At 36.3% G+C, this 21,657-nt stretch overlaps 1 protein-coding gene across 1 annotated transcript in view; it reads right to left on the bottom strand.

Moving 5' to 3' along the window:
* Positions 1-1,912: 1,912 nt before the first annotated feature.
* The window catches only part of SLC2A13 (solute carrier family 2 member 13), a 347,978-nt gene continuing 328,233 nt past the window's right edge, over positions 1,913-21,657 (bottom strand). The window contains exons 8-10 of the mRNA XM_031001118.3: positions 12,044-12,165; positions 11,767-11,919; positions 1,913-7,138 (exon numbers count right to left, since the gene is read on the bottom strand). Coding sequence (XP_030856978.1) covers positions 6,912-7,138; positions 11,767-11,919; positions 12,044-12,165 — 502 coding nt within the window. The 3' untranslated portion in view covers positions 1,913-6,911. The remainder of the gene's footprint in view (positions 7,139-11,766; positions 11,920-12,043; positions 12,166-21,657) is intronic.

Genomic DNA, 21,657 nt, shown 5'->3' with positions numbered 1-21,657 from the left:
GTAAAGCATAACAAAATTTTCTTTTTTGTTAAAGACTAGACTGCATGCTGATGATCTGAAATTAGTTTTTGGAGGTGCAGTGGAAAAGTACACAAAACATTAAAGGTTAAAAGAAGTAGCCTCAATGTTTTATACTGCATTCAAAGCATCTATAGTAAGATGAGCTTAATTTCAATACAGTCAATTAGAGACGGTTAATGTCACTGTTTTTGTTTGAATCAGGTTGCAAAAATTACTTTTTAAAACAGTGAAAAGACTTTAAATGAGAGATTACTGATTTTCTAAACTTATTTTTATTTCTTGACTGCGAGATCACAGAAATTGTGTATTAAATCCTGTTAATCTGGAGAATATGGGAAGGTTGTTCTTTTCATCAGCTGCCATTCAGGAGGACACATATGGAAAAGAGATGGAGAAAGGAAGAAGGACATCAGGCTAGTCAGCCAGATCTGCTCAAATCATTCTGGTCAGCTGAGCTGGGAGGACATATGTCAAAGAAGCCAGTGTGCTCCTGTTCCTAGTAGTTGTTCTCAGGAAAGGATTTTATAAGCAAATCGCCTGTGCTTTGAACATTGTGACCTTAGTAGCATCAGGGATAGGATACGGATGATGAAAACAAAAGCTAACAGTTATCCAGCCCGTACTGTATGCTACTGCTCTACTTGCTTTCCATGATTCATTGATAACCCTCACTACACACATGTGAGGTAGACGGTAGTAGCATCTCATTTTATAGACAATGAAAGTGAGGCAATGAGTGGTTCAGTAATTTAGGTTACTAGGCAGTAAGTTGAAAAGCTGGGATTCAAATCTAAATGATGTGAATTCAGTCTGACCTCTTAGACATTGCATTATATTGCCTCACATTTGACAAGAGTCTCTAAATGAAGATTTTTCCGGATTTGTTCCTGTAATCCATATGCACTCTTTTACAATGCAAGGATTCCACAATTTCTTTCTGTTTTTAATCTATCTGCCTAGGTCTGAAAAGATGTTCCAAAGGAGGACATAGAGGGGAAGACTTTCGGTGTAGTCACTGCAAAGAAGAGTTTTCTATGACTTTCTAGTGTGTTCTTGGGCAAGTGACAAAAATGTTTTGAACTTAAGTTTTAGTACCTGGAAAAGGATGACAATGTTTATTCCACAGGATTGGACAATTAAATGAGGATTTTTCTGCCCACTGATACTGACATGTTCTGCACTATTCAGGTGTCCGTTATTCAGGTGAGTGGACAATTTATGTGTAATTCGTGGGATTTTCAAGGGTCATTTGACTTGGATTTTTGCCTTACCTGCTGACGTTAAGAACCTTGGTTAGATGTAACTCAACTGTAAGCCTTTGAATGACAGTAGGTCTAGAGTCTTCAGAAGATCTCCTTGGGCTATTTCTAAGTCAGGCTCAGGAAGACACACAACTAATTATGGACACGTGTCTAGCAACTGCCAATATCAAACAAGTGTATATTTGCTAATTATAGCTATGATTGAGGCAGAATGGCAAGGGAGAGCAACAGAGTCCCAAAAAGAACTGTCAACTGGCCTTCCAGCACGATTTTTCATTTTCACTTACAGAACCACCACCAAAGATAATTTTTGACAACTCAACTTAATGGTTCATGCCAACATCTGGTTCTGACAATAACTAGAATTATTACTTCAAGGGTTCCTAAGCACCACATTTCACAGTTTTATATTCAATATTTAGAATAATTCTTTAGAACAATTTTTAGGTATTATAAAATATTTTTAAAAGATGATTTATCTTATCCATAATCAAAAGAAATAAAATATCATTAAAATGAGTAGGACTGCATTAATATATAGAGGTAGATTGTCTTTCTAGATGCTTTAACTATCATCTAACCTACATCCAAGGAAGATAACTAGAAAAAATAAATAAGTGCAAGGGAAGTTAATGAGTAATGAATTATTTGAACTTTTATTTGATTATTTTCATTTACAGTTCTGGCACTGACACTTTTTTTAAAAAAAGATTTTAATTTTATGTAAAGATTGAACTTCAATAAAATAACTTAAAAAACATTTACATGTATATCACTAAATCTCCATAAAATATACAATACTTTTGATACAGCATAGGCTAGGATGACTTTGAAGGAAATGGTACATATTCATAATTTTTAAGAGATATCCCATATATCGCTTGTGGGAATAAATACTTATATTGAATTTGCCAAGACATCTGAAGTATTAAATACTATATAACATGCACTCAGAAATTAAAATATACAGTTTGAAATACATATATTTTAAAAGCATAAAACTGTGATTTGATTTAATCTAGGTATACATTAGAGCTTCTAAATAGAAATTTGAATATTTATTACAAATAAAAGATACTTTAACATCAAGTGATATATAGTCCAAAAGCTGCTGGGAGACAGTTTGGACGTGTAGAATATAAATTTCTACTTTGGCTAGAGTTGTCTCTTCTTTTTTAACCTTTAAATGAGATGGAATAATGTTGTTTGCTAAAACTTTAGAACTTTACAAAATGTTGGTTACTCATTAGCTGCATGATCCACTTCTTTTTCTCATTTATACTGACATGACAAAATCAAACACATGAACTTAACTGTCTAAAATAAAAATGTGAATATTACTGCTAAATGAAGGCATTTAAAATTCCATAGACCAAATTACTCAAGTACAACAGACTATATATTTTGTACATATAAAGATTTACATAAATTATATTGTTTTAGCTCACTAGCAAATTATAGGGATAAAATACTTTCATGAACTTCTGAACATCAACACTCTTATAAAACACCTCTTTGATGATTATTGGCACACAAAAATTTCCTTCTCTAAAGAGACAAGATACAAGAAAGAGTTGGTAGCAGTTAGCTATTTGGCATTTTTAAATGATTGCTATTTCTAGAAAAATAGCAGCAGTATTGCTCACCTAGAAGAGCTGAATGTACCGACAATTTATAGACTGCTACAACCTGAACCATTTCATCAAATTGGCTTTACATTATTGTACATGAGGCCAAGAAGATTGGTAAAAGTGACAGAAAACAGGATGTAAAAATTAATCCACAGAACAATTCTGAGCCTTCTTATTGGCAGCAGCTACATATGAGCTATAAATTTTAACCACAATTTAATACATTTTGCTATAAAGCACATATTATAAATTCTCTGCTCCTGGTCTGATATAATCATCTATTTCTTTTACTCATAGATACTGAAAAGGTCTTAATTTGGTAATTAAAAACTTGTCACAACAAGTGAATAAAAGTCAGTTGTTAGGTACTTAGTATAAGTTGACATTTTATAACTTGCAATATGGTAAAAAAAAATCTGATTATAACAAAACATCTCATTAATTTTGTTGTTTTTAATAATTGTGCTGATGAAATAAAACCAAAATAACATTCCAACTCTCTCCACTGTATTACAGTATTTATGAACTGTATTAGTGTCACTAAATTCTGAGACTTTCTTAGATAAACATATGGATGGTATTTTCTAAAACATTCTTCCATTTCCACCAACTTCTGGATCTGTGAGTTATTCTAATATATTTTCAATATTATTTTGTTGTTAAAAAGCAAAAGGGTAAGTTGTCAGCTTATATTTTTCCTGATCATTCTTCCCCTGTATAACAGATACTGAAATTACAGCAAAAATTTCATAAATTCCTTGCTTTTACTGATTTCCCCTTTTAGAGTGAATAACTTAATATTTAGACTCTTATGTACTAAAATCAGGTTCAGTGGTAAAATTAAATTATGAAAAAATAGTCAGTATTCTCATAGCATTTTGTATCAGGGAACTACTGCGTATGGCTGGGAACAAAATTTAAAATGGACACGTTACCTTTTATTATTTATTATTTAAATATTTTACATATATTAAAAATAATCATGTTTTGGGAAATGATTAAGGAGCAACAAACAAAATTATTAGGAATGTTTACATTGAAGAAAATTATTAACGGCAAACCCTTTTGACATCACATTCAGCCCTATGTGTTTATATGCAGATGAAATGATATATCCTCTTAAGTCTAGTGCAGATCAGCCATCCAGCCTCAATAGGGATTTGGACCTTCTTCATTGTATTTTCCTAAGACATAATATACCTCTATCAAATCTGCAGCATGTTTCAAAGGAAGTCTGTAATTTTGGTTGAAAGCATGATACATAATCTGTGTCTGTTTTAATATGGTAGGTCAAATCACATCATATATAAATTGTCCTACAAAATATATATTTGATGATACTTCAAATGGAATGTTTCCAAGTTGATAGTGGTAGCCAAATATGCTGGGAACTTAAAAGGTGCCTAATATAAAAAAACCTGCAAAATTTAAACATTTAATTTTTAATATACTATAAATGTTCACCAAATCTAAAAATAATACCCTAATTGTATAAGGTTCCTTGTCAAGTAATTGTTTCTAAAAAGTTATAAATAATTCTTATACTGTGCCTCTCTGTCTTTTATACTTCAAAGATATGGAATATTATATTTAACACTATATAAATAACAAATAGTCCTTTAAAGTAGGGGCTCAGGGGAGTAGGGGAGGAGAACTGTGGCTAATTTTCCCTGTTATTATGTGCATTTATGGTTATAAAGTTGAAAACATTGTTTTCTTATATCAGGGAGAACAGGCCATGTTCTGCTTTAGGAAATAACAAGAGTCCAGTTTCTCCTTTAATAAAGTTACTGTGCATCAGCCCAGCTGAGTTTATAAGTATATAGTTAAGGCTACGTATACAATAAAGAGAAGAATTGAGGCAATTATTTTGATTAAGTCCAAAAAATAAATTTTTAGAGAGCACTTTATTGGTCTATTTTTTCTCCTTATTATATTTTGATTGTACCACATAGTAGCTTATTTTTCACTTCAATTTACCTGTGTAAAATATTAGATAAGAAATTTCTTATGAGATAAGAAATATCAATAGAATAATAATTTTCCCTATTAAATCATATCTGCTTTTCTGAGGAAAAAATCAATACTGATATTCCCTTGGAAATCAATTGTTAAAGCACCTAATTCAAGGAAAAAAACCTCTCTAAAATATTAAATTTTTTAATTATATGAAATGACCAAAGGGAGAAAACGTTTTTGTTTTTGGTTAATGGATTTTTAGGGTACTAAATTGACAGTTTAAGCACATATTATACCTCTGGTGACTTAGAGAATGAACTTCCTCAGCTGTATTCTCACCTTGATAACTGTGATAGGAACAAGCCAGACATTAAAAGAATAGAGTATCTTGGAGACTGGCAGAAATATTTTCAATATGAAGATAGCCACCTTTTCTCTCCAAATACAGTACCTTATTAGATGTTTAGAGCCATTTAAAAATGCATCAAACTGATGTATTCCTAACTGGCCACAGAAGATTCATTCATATTTTTCCTGGAACTAGCAAGTAATTTTGTGATCAAGTAATTTTGTACATACTATATAGTTCTTAATAGAAAAGCAAAAATTAAGAGTTCAGTGATGAATTACCATAAAAACCAATGAATACTTTGGAAAGACATTGTAGAAATATAATTAAGCCTGCATTTCTTATAGACGTGCTATATTAGAACCAATTATCTGTTCCAATAGGCAATCTCAATTTTTACACAAGAAGGAAAAACTAAGCCAAGAATAAGAAAAACACAGAGACAAATCTATGTATCTTTTTTTTTTCTGGTAAATTCTCAGGAAAATGAGAAAAGTGTGCAAAATAAAAACGAGTTTATGCTCTTGAAGTAAAAAAAGACAAGTACAATTAAATAATAATATGTGACAGTTCCCTTAGGAAGAGTTAATAAAAAGTTAAGAAAAAAGTCCCATTATTTTTATTAAACAAACACCAATAACAGCAGGATTATTTCTGCCACTGATTTCCTTCCTCTTTTTTGTTTCTAAAATTATTGTTTGAATAAAAGAAAGGGGAAAAATGGTTTGCTTGCAGCTATGTATGTAACACAAATGAAGGCACAAAATAGTAGGACTCCAAGGCCAATGAGGAAGGTGTAGTGATTTGGGCATGAACAAAAACTGACCCTGATATACAGTTAAAGATCCGGCACTATTTTGCATGTATAATTGCATACCTAAGTGACTAACCAATTTGGAACCCATAAAAACCTTTAATCTGTTACTTTCTGAACATAAAAGGTACTTCTCAAAACTTCCTAGCTCATCTGCGCAAATGTATGCCTTATCACTGATGCAAAAAAAAGAAGTATGAAAACAACCCCTGACAGATTATATTTTCATAATGTTCAAAAGATAGTGTGCAGAGTCAGTATCTGAAGAACTCCCAATATCTGAATTGGAGAGAAACAAAAATGTGGAATCCAAAGGAGATAGGGACAGCTGTGCCCTTGTAGGAGGCACTTTGGAATTTGTTGATGAAAGCTTACATGGAATTTAGTTTGTAACAGCTGATCAGAGATAAGCCACTACTCTGTAGGAAAACTGAGGGCCAATAGGCCATCTTTTGACACAGAACACCCTTGGACCATCTCCCAGAATCCTTTATAAATATATTATACATATGTAAATTGGCTAGATTAGCACTGACTCTGTTGCCACTAATAATTATAAATGGTCTTAGGAAAAAAGGATACCACTGAAGTCACTGGGTACAATATTCATTTTAGACTATTTCAGGAAGGCATTACACACATTTGCTTAATTATTAGATTAAAATCTCTGTAAATATTTTTTAAAATATTGTTCCTTGTGGAAAAAAAAAGTCATCATGGTTGTATCTTCCTCCTAATCAAGTATTCTAGAATATGAAGTTAATCAAAACTAGACTGTGGAAAGAACCAGATTAGAAGCAGGGCAGTGAGGTCACCAATTGCTGTTCTTCTCCCCCCAGTTTGTTTAAATAACTAAATATATGAGCAGCTGAAAATTATTCCACATCAGAAGCATCATTGTCAGAAAGATGATAGTTACTTCCCTTTACCCGAATATATTCAATATATCTCCCTTCATCAGAATCTGAAGTGCCACATGTACATAGCCTGTTGTCAAAGAGTGATTCAATTTCCTCTAATTTTTTGCCTTTGGTCTCAGGAAGACAGCCGTAGATGAAAAGGAGTCCCACAGCAGCAAATCCAGCATAGAGGAAGAAAGCTCCTGCAACGGAATATAATAGATACATGAATATGAATATATAGAGAGAGGCTTAAGTTGGAAAGATTACTTGATTTTGACTTTTTTTTTTCTGGTCAGTCATGCATAATCACAGTATGAAATGGACCAAAAAATTACTATGAACCTGGTTTACTCCAGTTGTTCCAACTCTGTGAATATGATGTAATGTATCTTTCTAAACTCAAGTTTAGAAACTCAAGAATAATAGACCAGGCTCAGATGTAAGTTTGGCTTTGAAGCCTTTCCTCCCTTCCCTGACTAGAGGGAATTATTCTCTTCCATGTGCTATCACAGCATGTTGTTGAGACCCCTAAAATAACAACCAAGAAATATTATAATTATGTACACACACGTATGCTTGCCTTGTCTATTACACTAGAGGCACTTTGAGGTCAGAAGAAGTTCCTTTCTTATTCATCTTGTGTTTCCAGAACCAAGTATAATGATGACATTGCAGAATGAATGCCTCAGTGGAATACATGGCAACTCCATCCTTCCAGTTTCTCATGTCCAAAGTCTGGGAGTCATCCTTAATTTCTACCTTACTCTCATGCCTAACATCCAATCGGTTAGGAGATCCCGTTGGTTCTACCTTCAAAATATAACCCAAAGATGGCCACTTCTCACCACTTCCATAGATAAATATGGTCTAAGGGCCATCGTGTCTCATCTGCATTACTGCAACGGTCTCCTAACTGGTCTCCTTGTTCCTTCTCTTGGACCTCGACAGTCCATTTTTTTTCCATGGCACATGTCATCATCTGACATACATTGATGTTTACTAATTTGTTTTTCATTTCCCTCCACTAGAATGTAAACTCCATGAAGTCAGAGAATTTTGTTTTGCTGTAAGATTATGCACGTCAATGCAGAACAGCCAGAAACACATAAATATTAGCTAGTTTGGTTTTCTAAGGGTCATGATAGCAAGCCTAGATGGATGAGATATATGAATGCATGACTTGTTTATATTCTCTACACATTTCCAAGATGGACTTTTAAAATAATTGAATTCCGACCAGCCTGGCCAACATGGTGAAACCTGTCTCTACCAAACACACACACACACACACACACACACACACACACACACATAATTGAATTGCCAGTTTGAATATAAGAAACTATACTTGTACTTTTGATGGTGGAAAACAACAAAGTAAAATGGAGCCCCTGTCTAATTTTAGGCTTTCAGTCCAGACCATCATGTGTATGAGATGGGGGAAGTAAGATGAAAAACTAATGTGACAATTGGCTGGAGAAAGGATATCAGACTGGGAGTGGGAAGAACTGAGTTTAAGTGTTGGCCATGTGACTTCTGGATAGTCATTTAACCTCTTCTCTGGGCCTCTGTTGCCTCATTAAGTAAAATAAGGGGGTTTCTCAGCTCCTACTTAAGTGTTGGCAGTTTACAATTCTGTAAATCTTACAGCCAAAATCAGGAGCATGTATAGGAGATATAGTTAAGAGATGGTTGAGAGAGAGACCTGATCTGTGTAATGGGGAAAATAATTCTTGCTTTGCCCAACTGTAAAGAATAGAAATAATGTATGTTATCATGCCCATTAGAATTCTGAATATCAGTTGCTCAAAAAAGCGGTGGCCAGATTGTTAAATTCTACTGAATGACCAGGAAAGGAAGAGTTGCTATTAAGATACAGAATAAGATTAGTGTGACTAATTAATTGGGATGTTTTTACAAAAAGGGTGATACTGATAAGCTAGCTCTTGGAGAATGGGGGAATTTTGACAAAAAAAAAAATGAAAGGAGATGAAGTCCTGTGTTCTGAGTAGAGATAAGCAAGACTATGGAGGTAGGAAGAGAAATGGAATCTTTAGCAGGGAGGGACAAAGACTGGATAGTAATTATGATGAAGATAAAGAAAAAATAAGTACAGATGGTAAAACATTTTAGATTAAACTAGGCTTCTAAACTACAAAATCTGTAACAGCAAACCCAGTTTGACTTTTAAATATAATAGTATATTTTATCTTCATCATTATCTTTCACAATTTGGGAACAGTAGCATAATTAGAAGTAACAAATCAAATCTGTCAGTGCTAAACTCCTATAGTTAAAAAACATTCGTTGGGTTAGGAAGATTCCTGAAGTTGATTACAGATTCTTTCTTGTGACCTGGATTCCCAAAGCTGAATAATATCAAGGAATTGCTATTAAAATACAAGACAGTTTTATAAAATCTGAGGAATCCAAAGCACGCAAATGCCAAAACTGCCTACTCAGTGTGGGTTCCAATGGTTAGACCTGTGGCTAAGTCGTGGAGGAGTGTGGGCAGACCTGGGAGGCTGTGACCTGGTCCATGTCATGGTCAAATCAGTCACTATCTCAGTTTCTCATTTATTCCTCCCTTGGAGTGAAAATGGCAAGAAAAAATGTCTGTAACGAGTCCATCAGGACTATTGAACAGTTAGATATTCCTCACCTTTATTCTAAGGATTTAAATCTTATTAGAGCCCTACATTAAGTTCCAGATTAAAACAACTATTTAATTGAATTACACAAATTGAGGACTCAAAGGCCATGTTTGACTGAATTTCAGTACTACCTCAAGAGAGAAGCTTTGACATAATGCCCCCCAAGGGATCTCTTTAGCCACATGTGCGTATATAAAATGGCACATTGGTGATATAGCAATGATACTTTTTAGTAATAAACATTATTGAATGGGGGCACAAGGCAGACCTGTGTAAGCAATATGGTTGAGGAAGGAATCAAATTTTGAGATCTTATGAAACAATAAAAAAGGAGGCAACAAAGAAGACATAACTATTTCCAGAGGAATGCACGATTAGGATGTATATTTATTAAATGAGGAATATAAATGCATAGCTTACATAAACCAGTAACATGTGGATTAAAATGAGACACAAAAAGGGAGAAAAACTAGCCTGAATGAACTATTTTTCTACTACTGGAGAGTAGTAGACCAAATGGACCAGTGCTCTGACATGAGAGAAGCTTAATGCAAAGCAACACGCTTTTAACTGTTTATTTTTGAAAGAATTCTGCTTATGCCCTATTTAAATTTCATTACTGTTGCCTCATTTTTCTCATGGTTTTCTGGCAGGATAAATTCAAGAAAGAGGAGCTTTGCTGTCAAAAGTATAATCATGTAAACTTTTATTATTTGGTCTATGCCTTTCTATGAAAAATGCTTTCTCAGGATGCGAGCATATACTTAGGTCTTCAAATATTTAAGTGTTCTCTAGAATCAGTAAATACGAGGAAATATTTATTGTGCTCGTATTTATTATGTCATGAAGATAAGTTTATGAATTTATGGAAAAATTTTAATTGCCAAATGGGATCCAGCTGAATATACTAAATATATATCCAGTTTAAAATGCCAGTGCATTTCCTTTCCAAGAAAATAAATATTTCAAATGTCTTAAGTGGTGATTAGGAGAGAGAAGAGTTTTATGAAGATAATAAAAGCATTAGATAAATACTATTAACTAAAAGCAAATACCAATTCAGCATGTTCAGATGAGACGGGGAATAGATTTTTATAATGTTTCATCATATTCACCATTCATCTGCAAAATTTATCCATGTATTTATTCATTTGACAAACACTTTTTGGTGCTTATCAGGTGAACAGGATGCCTTGGGAGGAACTGGGAATGTAACAATGAACAACGCACAGTCTTGGCCCTCCAGGGATTTATAGTCTACTAGAGAGAGCTAGGGGCAGACAAACCTGTTCTTGCAAAGAGAAATGATAAGTGCCCAGAGCACAGAGTAAAGAGATTGTGGGGAGATCAGAGAAGCTCTTCTGGGAGAATGGTCTAAGCAGCAGGCATTCCGTCTCTACCACAGGGACTTATGAGGAGATTAGAATGAAACCTCATACTTCATCATGAATAATCCTATTGCAACCTATAAAGTCACGTGAACAATGCAGAAATCTTTTTTCTAAAAAGCAAAGTCTTTTCCTGACTCAGCCACTAAGCACTATTGTTTTTCATTTTGAATTATGGCCTCCATATATTTGCATTTGAATACTTCTATCATGTTTACACTTTTGCAAGTGGTAAGTGCTGGTCTCAGAGGACACTGAAATGCACAAGCACTGCCCTGAGCAGCACAGGTGATACAGTGGAAGGTATGGCCACAGCACAGCATACTGTTAAGCATTTGAGGAAGCTACTTTCAGCCCTATGCAGATTCTGCTCTTGGACTGGACGCTATGCCTGTCACAGGACATCTCATTGGCCCTAGACTCCCTGCCTACATCTTTTTACCATTTTCTGCTTTTTTTTTTTTTTTTTGGTTTCTGTGAAAATAAAAGCTATGGTGTAAAGACTTCCACCTGGGGAGATAGCTGGGAGATGTCTGAGTTGGGAGAGGGGTTGGGTGACAGCCCTAAGCACTGTGGAACAAGAAGCAGTGCTGTTTAGGATAGGAGAATCCCTCTCTTCTTTCCCAGACACATTTCCAATGCCTTTGGAGGACAAGAAAGCCACATGGAGATACTTATAACAGCAAAATATAACCACATAGTCTCAATCACAAATGATATTATAGTGTATCTAAAAATAGTGATAAAAATAAAAACAAAACTATGTTAGAAAAAATATTATCTTACCATAGTATGTAAGATACTCTGCTGTGTGTAAAAATGTTAGTGAAACCAGGACATTGAAAATCCAGTTTATTCCAGATGAACATGCATTTCCTGTACTTCTTGCCCAAAGGGGATATATTTCAGAATTCACAGTCCAAGGCATTGGTCCCATTCCTGAGAAATAAAACATTAAAAACTTTAGTAAAATAGCATGTAAGAAATTTGAAAAATTAGAGTTTATCTACTCCAAAAAGAGGCAATTCAATTAATGCAACAGTATAACAAAGTCTTTGTTTACCAGGTGCAAAGAAGACAAGATATAAAATAAGGCCCAGAAGTGCAGTCCAGGAGTATGGAGTAGGGCAGAAATTGTAAGCCCAAAATATATCTTCTGTTTTGAACTTGGTTTCATTTTCACACCTGAAAAATAATGCAATATAAGTATTAACAATGTTTTTGACTACAGTTGCAGAAATTCAATATGATCATATTTATGTATTTGGAAATTCCTTAATGTCTTAAGAAAGAGTCCAAAATGTTTTTCTTAAAAAATAAGAACTAAATATACAGTATTAGATATGCAAGCTTGTATAGGAATTTTACAGCCAAGTATAATTCAAGAGCAAAGCAAAGACACCGTGTTTTATAACCATTTCACATAAATTAGACATGATTTCTAATTAGTCCCTGGAAGCTGCAGTAACACTTCAGTACCACTGAGAGTCAGTATGTGGCAGTGAAAAGACCATGGCATTTGCAATCACGACAAGATTCAAATTTCAGAGCCAGATACTTTTCATCTGATAAAATGGGGATAATACTTTGTAGACTATTTTAAGGATTAGAAGAGTAACCTGTAAAGGGTGATGGGGTGGATGAGGGAAACAAATGATTCTGTCTGATTCCAAATAGCCCTCTCCCTTTCTGCTCCGTGTCCTTGCTTCTCTACCAGTCACTCCCTGATGACCTTGCCTTCTTAATCCATAGTAAAGCAAAGGGTCCTACAGTTTAGATTGATTCTGAAGTTGAACTTCCAGTTCTTTATCTTAATTGCCCCTGAAGATATTACCAGACTCAAAAACATTCCTATCCCCTATTGTCAATTTAGAGTATTGTTCTGTCTCCTTCAACCTCTATCTTTGAACCTTGTCATCCAAGCCCTATTGTTACCGTATTTATGAACTCATCATAACATTCCACCTGTCTTGATGATTTGGGTGCCTGCTCAGTCTACCTCCTCTCATCCCCTGCTACATTCATTTATTTTTAATTCATTGGCCTCATTTAAAAAAATTATTTAAGTTCCAGGATACATGCACAGGATGTGCAGGTTTGTTACATAGGTAAATGCGTGCCGTAGTGGTTTGCTGCGCCTATCAACCCGTCACCTAGGTATTAAGCCCCATGAGCATTAGCTATTTATCCTGATGCTCTCCCTCCTCCCAGCCCCCACAGGCCCTAGTGTGCATTATTTCCTTCTCTGTGTCCGTGTGTTCTCATTGTTCAGCTCCCAATTATATGTGAAAACACGCGGTGTGTGGTTTTCTGTGCTCCGTATAATGCATTGGCCTCATAGTTCCTTATTTAATCTCCAACACTACAGAGACAGCACTTTATAGTTTCCTTGATTTGGAACTATTTTACTTCAGACTTTGAGCCTTCCTTTTCTAATCACAACCACCACTTTGTTTATCTCCTCATTTCTGATCATCTGTGCTACACCCAGATCTGCCTTTGGATTATCCTTTCAGTATTCATTTACCTCACTGCTCAGCTTAGACCACGCCAATACAGGCATAACTTGGAGATATTGCGAGGTCAGTTCCAGACCACTGCAATAAAGTGGGTCACACGGATTTTTTGGTTTCCCACTACATATAAAAGTTATGTTCCCATGAAAGTGCAGTCTATTAAGTGTTCAATAACATTGTCTAAAAATGTACAAACCTTAATTTTAAAATATTTTGATAAAAAATGCTAACGATCATCTGCACCTTTCACAAGTCATCATCTTTTTGGTGGAGGGTCTTGCCTCAATGTTGAGGGCTGCTGACTGATTAGGGAAGTAGTTGCTGAAGGCTGGGGTGGCTGTGGCAATTTCTCAAAATAAGACAGCTGGGAAGTTTGCCAAATTGACTGACTTTTCCCTTCACTAAATATTTCTCTGTAGCATGCAATGATGTTTGATAGCATTTTACCCAGATAACTTCTTTCAAAATTGGAGTCAATCCTCTCAAACTCTGCTACTGCTTTGTCAACTAAGTTCGTGTGATACTCTAAATCCTTTGATATCATTTCAACAATGTTCATAGCACTTTCACCAGGAGTAGATTCCATCTCAGAAACTACTTTCTTTGTTCCTCCTTAAGAAACAACTCCTTATCCGTTCAAGTTTTATCATGAGATTGCAGCAATTCAGTCACATCTTCAGGCTTCTCTTCTACAATAGTTCTCTTGCTGTTTTCCACTATATCTGAAGTTACTTTCTCCCCTAAAGTCTTCAGCCCTTTAAAGTCATCCATAAAGGTTGGAATCAACTTTGTGCAAACTTCCAAACTGTTCATTTGGTATTTTGACCTCCTCCCATGAATCACGAATGTTTTTAATAGCATCCAGAATAGTGAATCCTTTCCAGAAGATTTTCACTTTACTTGGCCCAGATCCATCTGAGAAATCACTATCTATGGCAGCTATGGCCTTATGAAATGCATTTTTTAAATAATAAGACTTGAAAGTTGAAGTGACTCCTTGATCCATGGGCTGCAGAATGGATGCTGTGTTAGCAGGTATGAAAACAACATTCATCTTGTACATCTCCATCAGAGCCCTTGAGTGACCAGTGTCATTGTCAATCAGCAGTAATATTTTGAAAGGAATCTTTTTTTTTTTTTTTCTGAGCAGTAGGTCTCCATAGTGGCTTAAAATATTCTCCAAACTATGCTGTAAATATAAGTGCTGTCGTCCAGGTTTTGTTGTTTCGTTTTAGAGCACAGGCTGAATAGATTTAGCCCTTCTTAAGGGCTCTAGGATTTTTGGAGCGGCAAATGAGCATTGGCTTCAACTTAAAAGTCACCAGCTGCATTATCTCCTAACAAGAGACCCAGCCTGTCCTTTGAAGCTAGACATTGACTTCTCCTCTCTAGCTATGAGAGTCCTGGATGGTATCTTCTTCCAACAGAAGGCAGTTTCATCTACATTGAAAAATCTGTTGTTTAGTATAGCCACCTGATATGGTTTGGCTGTGTCTTCACCCAAATCTCATTTTGAATTGTAGTTCCCATAGTCTCCACGTTGTGGGAGAAACCCAGTGGGAGGTAATTGAATCACAGGGGTGGTTACCCTCATGATGTTCTCATGATTGTGAGTGAGTTCTCATGAGATCTGAAGGTTTTATAATGGGCTTTTCCCCTTTTTACTTGGCACTTCTCCTTCCTGTCACCATGTGAAGAGGACATGTTTGCTTCCCCTTCCTCCATGATTGTAAGTTTTCTGAGGCTTCCCCAGCCCTGCAGAACTGTGAGTCAATTAAATCTCTTTCCTTTATAAACTACCCAGTCTCAGGCAGTTATTTATAGCAGTGTGAGACCAGACTAATACATCACCTTTATTAGTTATCTTAGGTAGATGTTCTGGATAACTTGACGCAGCTTCTCCATCAGCACTTGCTGCCTCACCTTGCAACAAGGTGTGAAGTGAAAACAGCTTCTTTCCTTAAACCTCATGAACCAACCTCTGCTAGCCTCAAACTTTTCTTCTGCAGCTTCCTCACCTCTCTCAGCCTTCATAGAATTAAATGGAATTAGAGACTTATTCTGGATTAGGCTTGTGCTTAAGGGAATGTTGTGGCTGGTTTGATCGTCTATCCAGACCACTCAAACTTTCTTCATATCGGCAATAAGGCTGTTTCACTTTCTTATCATTTGTGTGTTCACTGGAGTGGCACTTTTAATATCCTTTAAGAATTTTCTTTTGTAGTCACAATTTGGCTATTCGGTGCAAGAGGCCTAGCTTTCAGCCTATCTCAGCTTTCAATATGCCTTCCTCATTAAGCTCAATTATTTCTAGCTTTTAATTTAAAGTGAGAGTCGTGCTACTATTCCTATCACTTGAACATTTAGAGGCCATTGTAGAGTTATTAACTGTAGTGTCTTAGGGAATAGAGAGGCTCCAGGAGAGGGAGACAAAGAAGGAAACAGCTGGTTGGTGGAGTGGTCAGAACACACACAACATTTATAATTAAGTTTGACGTCTTATACGGGTGCAGTTTGTGATGCCCGACAACAATTACAATAGTAACATTAAAGATCACTGATCATCATAACAGATATGATAATGAAAAAGTCTGAAATAATGTGAGAATTACCAAAATGTGACATAAAGACACTAAATGAGCACATACTATTGGAAATATGGTGCCAATAGACTGGCTTGATGCAGGGCTGCCAGAAACCTTCAGTTTGTAAAACAAAATGCAATGTCTGTGAAGTGCAATGATGGCAAACACAATAAAATGAAGTATATACTGTCTTCACTGGCCTCTAGAATCCATTCTTCCTCTATTTTTGTCTGCTATTTTTCACCATTTGAGTTCCCAACCCAGTGTGGCTTATTAACTTCTTTCAACAACCACTTCTCAGAAACTGAGCAGTGTTATGAAACCATGCTGTTGGGCTCTATTAAAAGCTCATGCCATTTTATCTCAGTTGGTTCCCTAATGATGCTTATTTTATCCTTTATTGTCTTCTCTACTGAATTATCTGCTTATCTAAGAGTAGACATTCCACAAACTTTTGTCAACTATTGCCTCAATTAATTAAAATATTTCTTAGTATCTTGTAATCCTGAAATCTTTCCTTCTGTTTCCTATGTGATGAACTTACCTCCTTTTTTTGGAAGATTTATCAATTTCAGTTGAGAAAAATAAAATAAAACCAGGAATTTGGAGATGCTTTGTAGGGCTTGATACATTTGAATCTGAAGAACAGATCTTTTAACAATTGGAATTCTTTTAAAAGAATTGAGGATCACTACTTTGAACATCAATTTTTCTCTATCAGCTTCTACTTTTCTATATTTTTCTCTCAGTATTTGAGAAAAGAAAGATTTTCAAAAAACATTGTAGGTGTAGGCTTCCTTCCTCCCTCCGGTGGTACATGTCTGTCACCCTTTCTGAGGACTGCCCTTCTTATCAGTGGTCTTGCATCTCATTCTCCTGCCTCCTCTGGGGTCACGTTCCATCAATATCTCTTCTTTTCCTGCCCTATTTAGTTTCATCCTACTTGAGCCTTCCCTTCTGTCTACAATACACAAGATCTCTCTTACTCAAATGTTCAACTCCTCTCATATTACCACAACTAGCTCTCCTGAAATACCAGAAGTTTATACTCATGAGCTCTACCTGACTACACAATCCTTCTTTCACAGCCCAACTCTCCCACCCTCCCAGATGCTGGCTAACTTTTATGTGGTCTTTTTCCTGGATGTGTTCAAACAAAAGTCATCAATTAGCTCCTAACATACGAATTCAGGTTTCTTGTCTTAATCTTGATGCTCTTTGATTACTCTGTGGTGCTTGACATTGCTGACAACTCTCCTTCCTTCTCTTCCCTCTTTGCTTTTATATCTGTATCTCCATTTTAGCTCTCTGACCTATATGTATTCATTGCTTTTTACATTGCTTCTTCCTCTTCTCAACCTCTAAATATAGGTGTCCTCTAAGGGTCTATTTTGGGACCTATACCCTCTCTCATAATCATCTCATCTAATTTTAGGACTTTATAATTTCCATGTGGATGCTCCTCAATAGTTTATTCTGGCCTTGATCTTTCTTCCAAGTTCCACTGATGGAATTTAGGTACCTAAGTACCTAAAATAGCAGAGTTGCTATGAACATCTAGATCCTGCCATGGCCTCAAATGCAATATGACTACAACGAAATGACCTCTCCAGAAGGCAGCATGGGGCTGCTCTGAGCTCAAATCGTGACTCTACCATTTAATAGCCATATTCATTCAAAAGCTTATATAATGAGCACTTTTTATGCATCAGACATTAGCAATAACAGTTATGAACAAAATACCAACCAGTGCATTTGTAGAACCTTGAGTTTAGCGGGCACTGGCATGGTCCTGTTTCCTGATCTGTGAGATCGGGGAAAGAACTGTATCATGGGCTGTTGGGAACATTAAATATTCCCATCTGGATAAGCATAGAGCATCTGCACACTCAATGCTTAGCATACTGCCTGGCATGTGGTATATGCATAGCATAAGTATTACTTTACTAGTGCCCCTCATGACATTTCTATTTTAGTTAACACCACCTTACCCTAAATTGGAATGGTTTAAAATCTTGCAGTTATTTTCATTTTCCTCTTATCCACTTCTCTTAGGTCCTTTATACTTTTAAGTCCAAGTAAAGAAAAGTGGCCAAGACTAGGAGCTTTGGCATTGACATCCTAGGTTCAGATCTAGGCTGGGACACCCAGGTAAAGCTAGGATATATGTGGCCTCTAGGTGTAATATCTCAAAGCTGTGTCATCATCTGTGAAATAAGGATTTTCCTGGTACCTACCTCAAAGGGCTATTTTGATGCTTATGTTAGAGAATGTACACAAAGAATTTCACATGATATAGGCAAGAAACCATATTTCCTAGACATAATTTCTTGAATCTGACTTTTCTATTTGCATTAACACCATCCTAATTTAGACTCCGAGTGTGTGTCCCATCACCTGCCTCTGCCTCTGGGGGAGAGAGACTCTAGAGTAACCCTGATGGTTCCTGTTTTCTGATTTTCATGCCTTGTGTAGTTCCTTTTTCTGGAGTGTGGGAGTGACCTTGGATTTGCTTCCGAACAACAGAATATGGCAAAGGTAACAGGACATATGTGATTAAGTAAGTAAGATTCCAGTGCTGTTGAGCTGAAGTCTCTCCTTCCCTTGCTGGTTTTGGAGAAGCAAGTCGCCATGCTGTAGGATGCCTATGCTGGGAGATTTGTGGAAGGAACTGAGGGCAGCCTCTGTCCAACAGCAAGCAAGAAACTGAAGTCCTCAGCACAAAACCACAAATTACTGAATTCTGCTAACAAAAATGAATCCTTCTCCAGCTGAGCCTTAGAGGAAACCATAGCTCCAGTCTGTGCATTGATTGTAGGCTTGTGAGGCCCTAAGCAGAGGACACACCTAAGCTATGCCTGCGTTCCTGACCCACAGGAAGTGCTATATTATTAATGTGTGTTGCAGTAGTAAATGAATACAGTTTCCTGATTTTCCTGCTCCTATCATTCCTTTCTTCAAACTCATACCCCACCAAGTTAAGCGCACTGACCACCTCACTGCTCAAAAACCTCCATCCTCCTTATTCCAGAAGTCTACAAAATGGCCTACAAAATGTGGCTGCAGCCTACCTTATCTTGTACTCCTGTACACAATCCTTTTATGCAACTAAACTAAATTACTTATTTTCTGAACCTACAGTCTAGACCCAGTATCTCCTACTCATGACGTTTCCTGTAACTGAAGGCAAACTCTTACTCTTGATATCTACTGTCAGTATCTACCATCAATTCCTACCTCATCACCCAAGGCCTGTGTGGATGCTACCCATTCACCTGTCCGAGATATTCTCTCCTCCTCTCAACTCCTTTTCACTTTCCTCATTTATGTCATTACCATACAGTGCTCTGTATGGTCATATATTAATATACTCCTTCTTCTACTGTACTGAGATTTCATCCCAGGGAGTACAGCATGGCACAGGGGTCAAGAGCACAGGGTCTAATGTCAGACTGCATGAGTCTGTATCTCAGTTCTATCCCTTACCAGCTTTGTAACTTTGGCCAAGTTACTTAACCTCTCTGTGTCTCAATTTTCTTGTAAAATAAGAGTCCATATAGGGTTGTTACAAAGATTAAACAAGGTGATAACTGCTTGGCACATAGAAAGCAATTTATAAGGGCTCGCCAAAAGAATAATCACCGTTCTATTTTTTTTTAAATCTCAACCTATTGTCCATCATAATACCCTATGTAGAGATAAATGTTCCTTGAATGATGAAGCTTTTACATTCGCATTTGTTTAATTGTGAGTAGAAAACAGCATTAGATGTCCCTTGACCAATAATCCCCAGCAATGAAATAGTCTTTTGAGTCATGAAGATTTAAGAAAATAGGAAAGGAAAGAAAAAAGGGAAGAAGAAATAAAAAAGAAAGGCAGGCAGGTAGGCAGGCTCCTGTAAGGGGGAATACTTACAAATAACGAAATAACTAAGATTCACCGAACAATTTTCTGTTTACTCTTTTCATTATTATCACAGTTCGTAGGGTGATCTCCTGCTGTGGCAATGAAGTAGGATATTTTAGAGTGGACTCTGTGCTTGCCCTGATGAAGCTTTTTGCCATCTGGCTATGCACGTTTACATGCGCAAAAAAACAGGCCAAGTAGCTCCTCATCATCCTCATGCTGATTTTGGGAAGGCACTGCAGGCACTAACTTGGCAGAGTTACATACTCAGCAATACGTAGATAGCTAATGACTGAGAATGTGACATCACACCTGACCTTCAAAATATAAACACTAGAAATACCAACTAAAAAATAAAAATGCAGATTTCAAACATTATTGCAAAATATCCTCATGCTTTCCTGGCAACTGCTGGTAGAGGAACATAATGCTCCTGAAAAGGAACAAAAATACTTTGACATCAGTGTGTGGGCTGGGATTAGAAAAAGTCATGCTCTTGGATGTGGCACCTTATCACCAAATCCTAGAGCAAAACCTGAAAATGACTGCAATAATGGGAAGCTGCTCAGAGGGCACTGCAGTGGACAAAGCAGCAGAATTGCATGCAATCAGGTGAAATATGTCTCATTTTGGCTGAGTGAGAGAACTAATCCTTACCAGCAGAATGACTAGGCTAAAACCTGATATACAGACCAAATAAATAATCGGTTCCCTGTTCCAATCATGGAATACACAGAACTCCCTTTAGTAATAACATGTAGAAATTAACAGCTCCTTTTGAAGGTGGAACAATGCTCCCCTGCCTACTCAACACCCACCAAACCCAGTTCATACGTAGATCTATTTCTGCCTTTTAAAATGTTACCTCTCCATCATTTATCTTTAGAGTTTCAAACCTAAGAAATAACCAAAGGAACTTAAGCAGTGCAAATATACAACTGTTCTTGCTAGTTAGCCATAAGTAGTATATTCCTTGCTTCCTACACAGCACATGCTGTCTATATTGCCCCTTTATTCTCCATGATGAAATAATTTGACTGCTCCAGGCTTATATATGGGAGTAGAGGAAAAGAAATATGACCTGTGTATAAAAACCAAAACTTCGAACTTCATATATTCAGTCCTAATCACTGATAAATGTATGAAACTTAGTTCCCTTCCCAAAGAGTTTATAGAAGATCCAGAATTTTAGAAAAGGGGAGAGCTTACTACAGTTCGTGTGACACATCTACCATTGTTCTACTGGGCTTACTGCACAAGCTTGCTAATTCATTACTGAGGAGTGTCAGTGAAGCAGGATTTTATTTCCGGTTCCTGACGCAGGACTGTGATTTTTCTGGACAAGGTCCCTAAGCTATCACCTCAAAACATAGATATCCCTCTAAAAGTTAACCCTAATAGTTCTTTATTGATAGAAAGTTAACCCTAATCGTTCTTTATTGATAGAAATTTATGATATAATTACACCATTACAATTTGAGGGTAGTGGTGAAAACGTACCTAGGAAAGCACAGGATAAGCAAAGCATATCTCCAGGATATGACACCTTCACTCTTATCTGAGGAGAACTAAAGAAGCAAAAATCCTAATTCCCAACCAGAGATTTAGGATGGTGTAAATTTACTCTAAGCAACCCAAGTTATAAGAAATTCTAACTTCTAGGCATCCCA

This window comes from Gorilla gorilla, chromosome 10 (genome assembly GCF_029281585.2).
Source record: "Gorilla gorilla gorilla isolate KB3781 chromosome 10, NHGRI_mGorGor1-v2.1_pri, whole genome shotgun sequence".
In the NCBI taxonomy this organism is placed as follows: domain Eukaryota; kingdom Metazoa; phylum Chordata; class Mammalia; order Primates; family Hominidae; genus Gorilla; species Gorilla gorilla.
The sequence above is the reverse complement of the archived record's forward strand: the minus strand, read 5'-3'. Positions and strand labels throughout refer to the sequence as shown.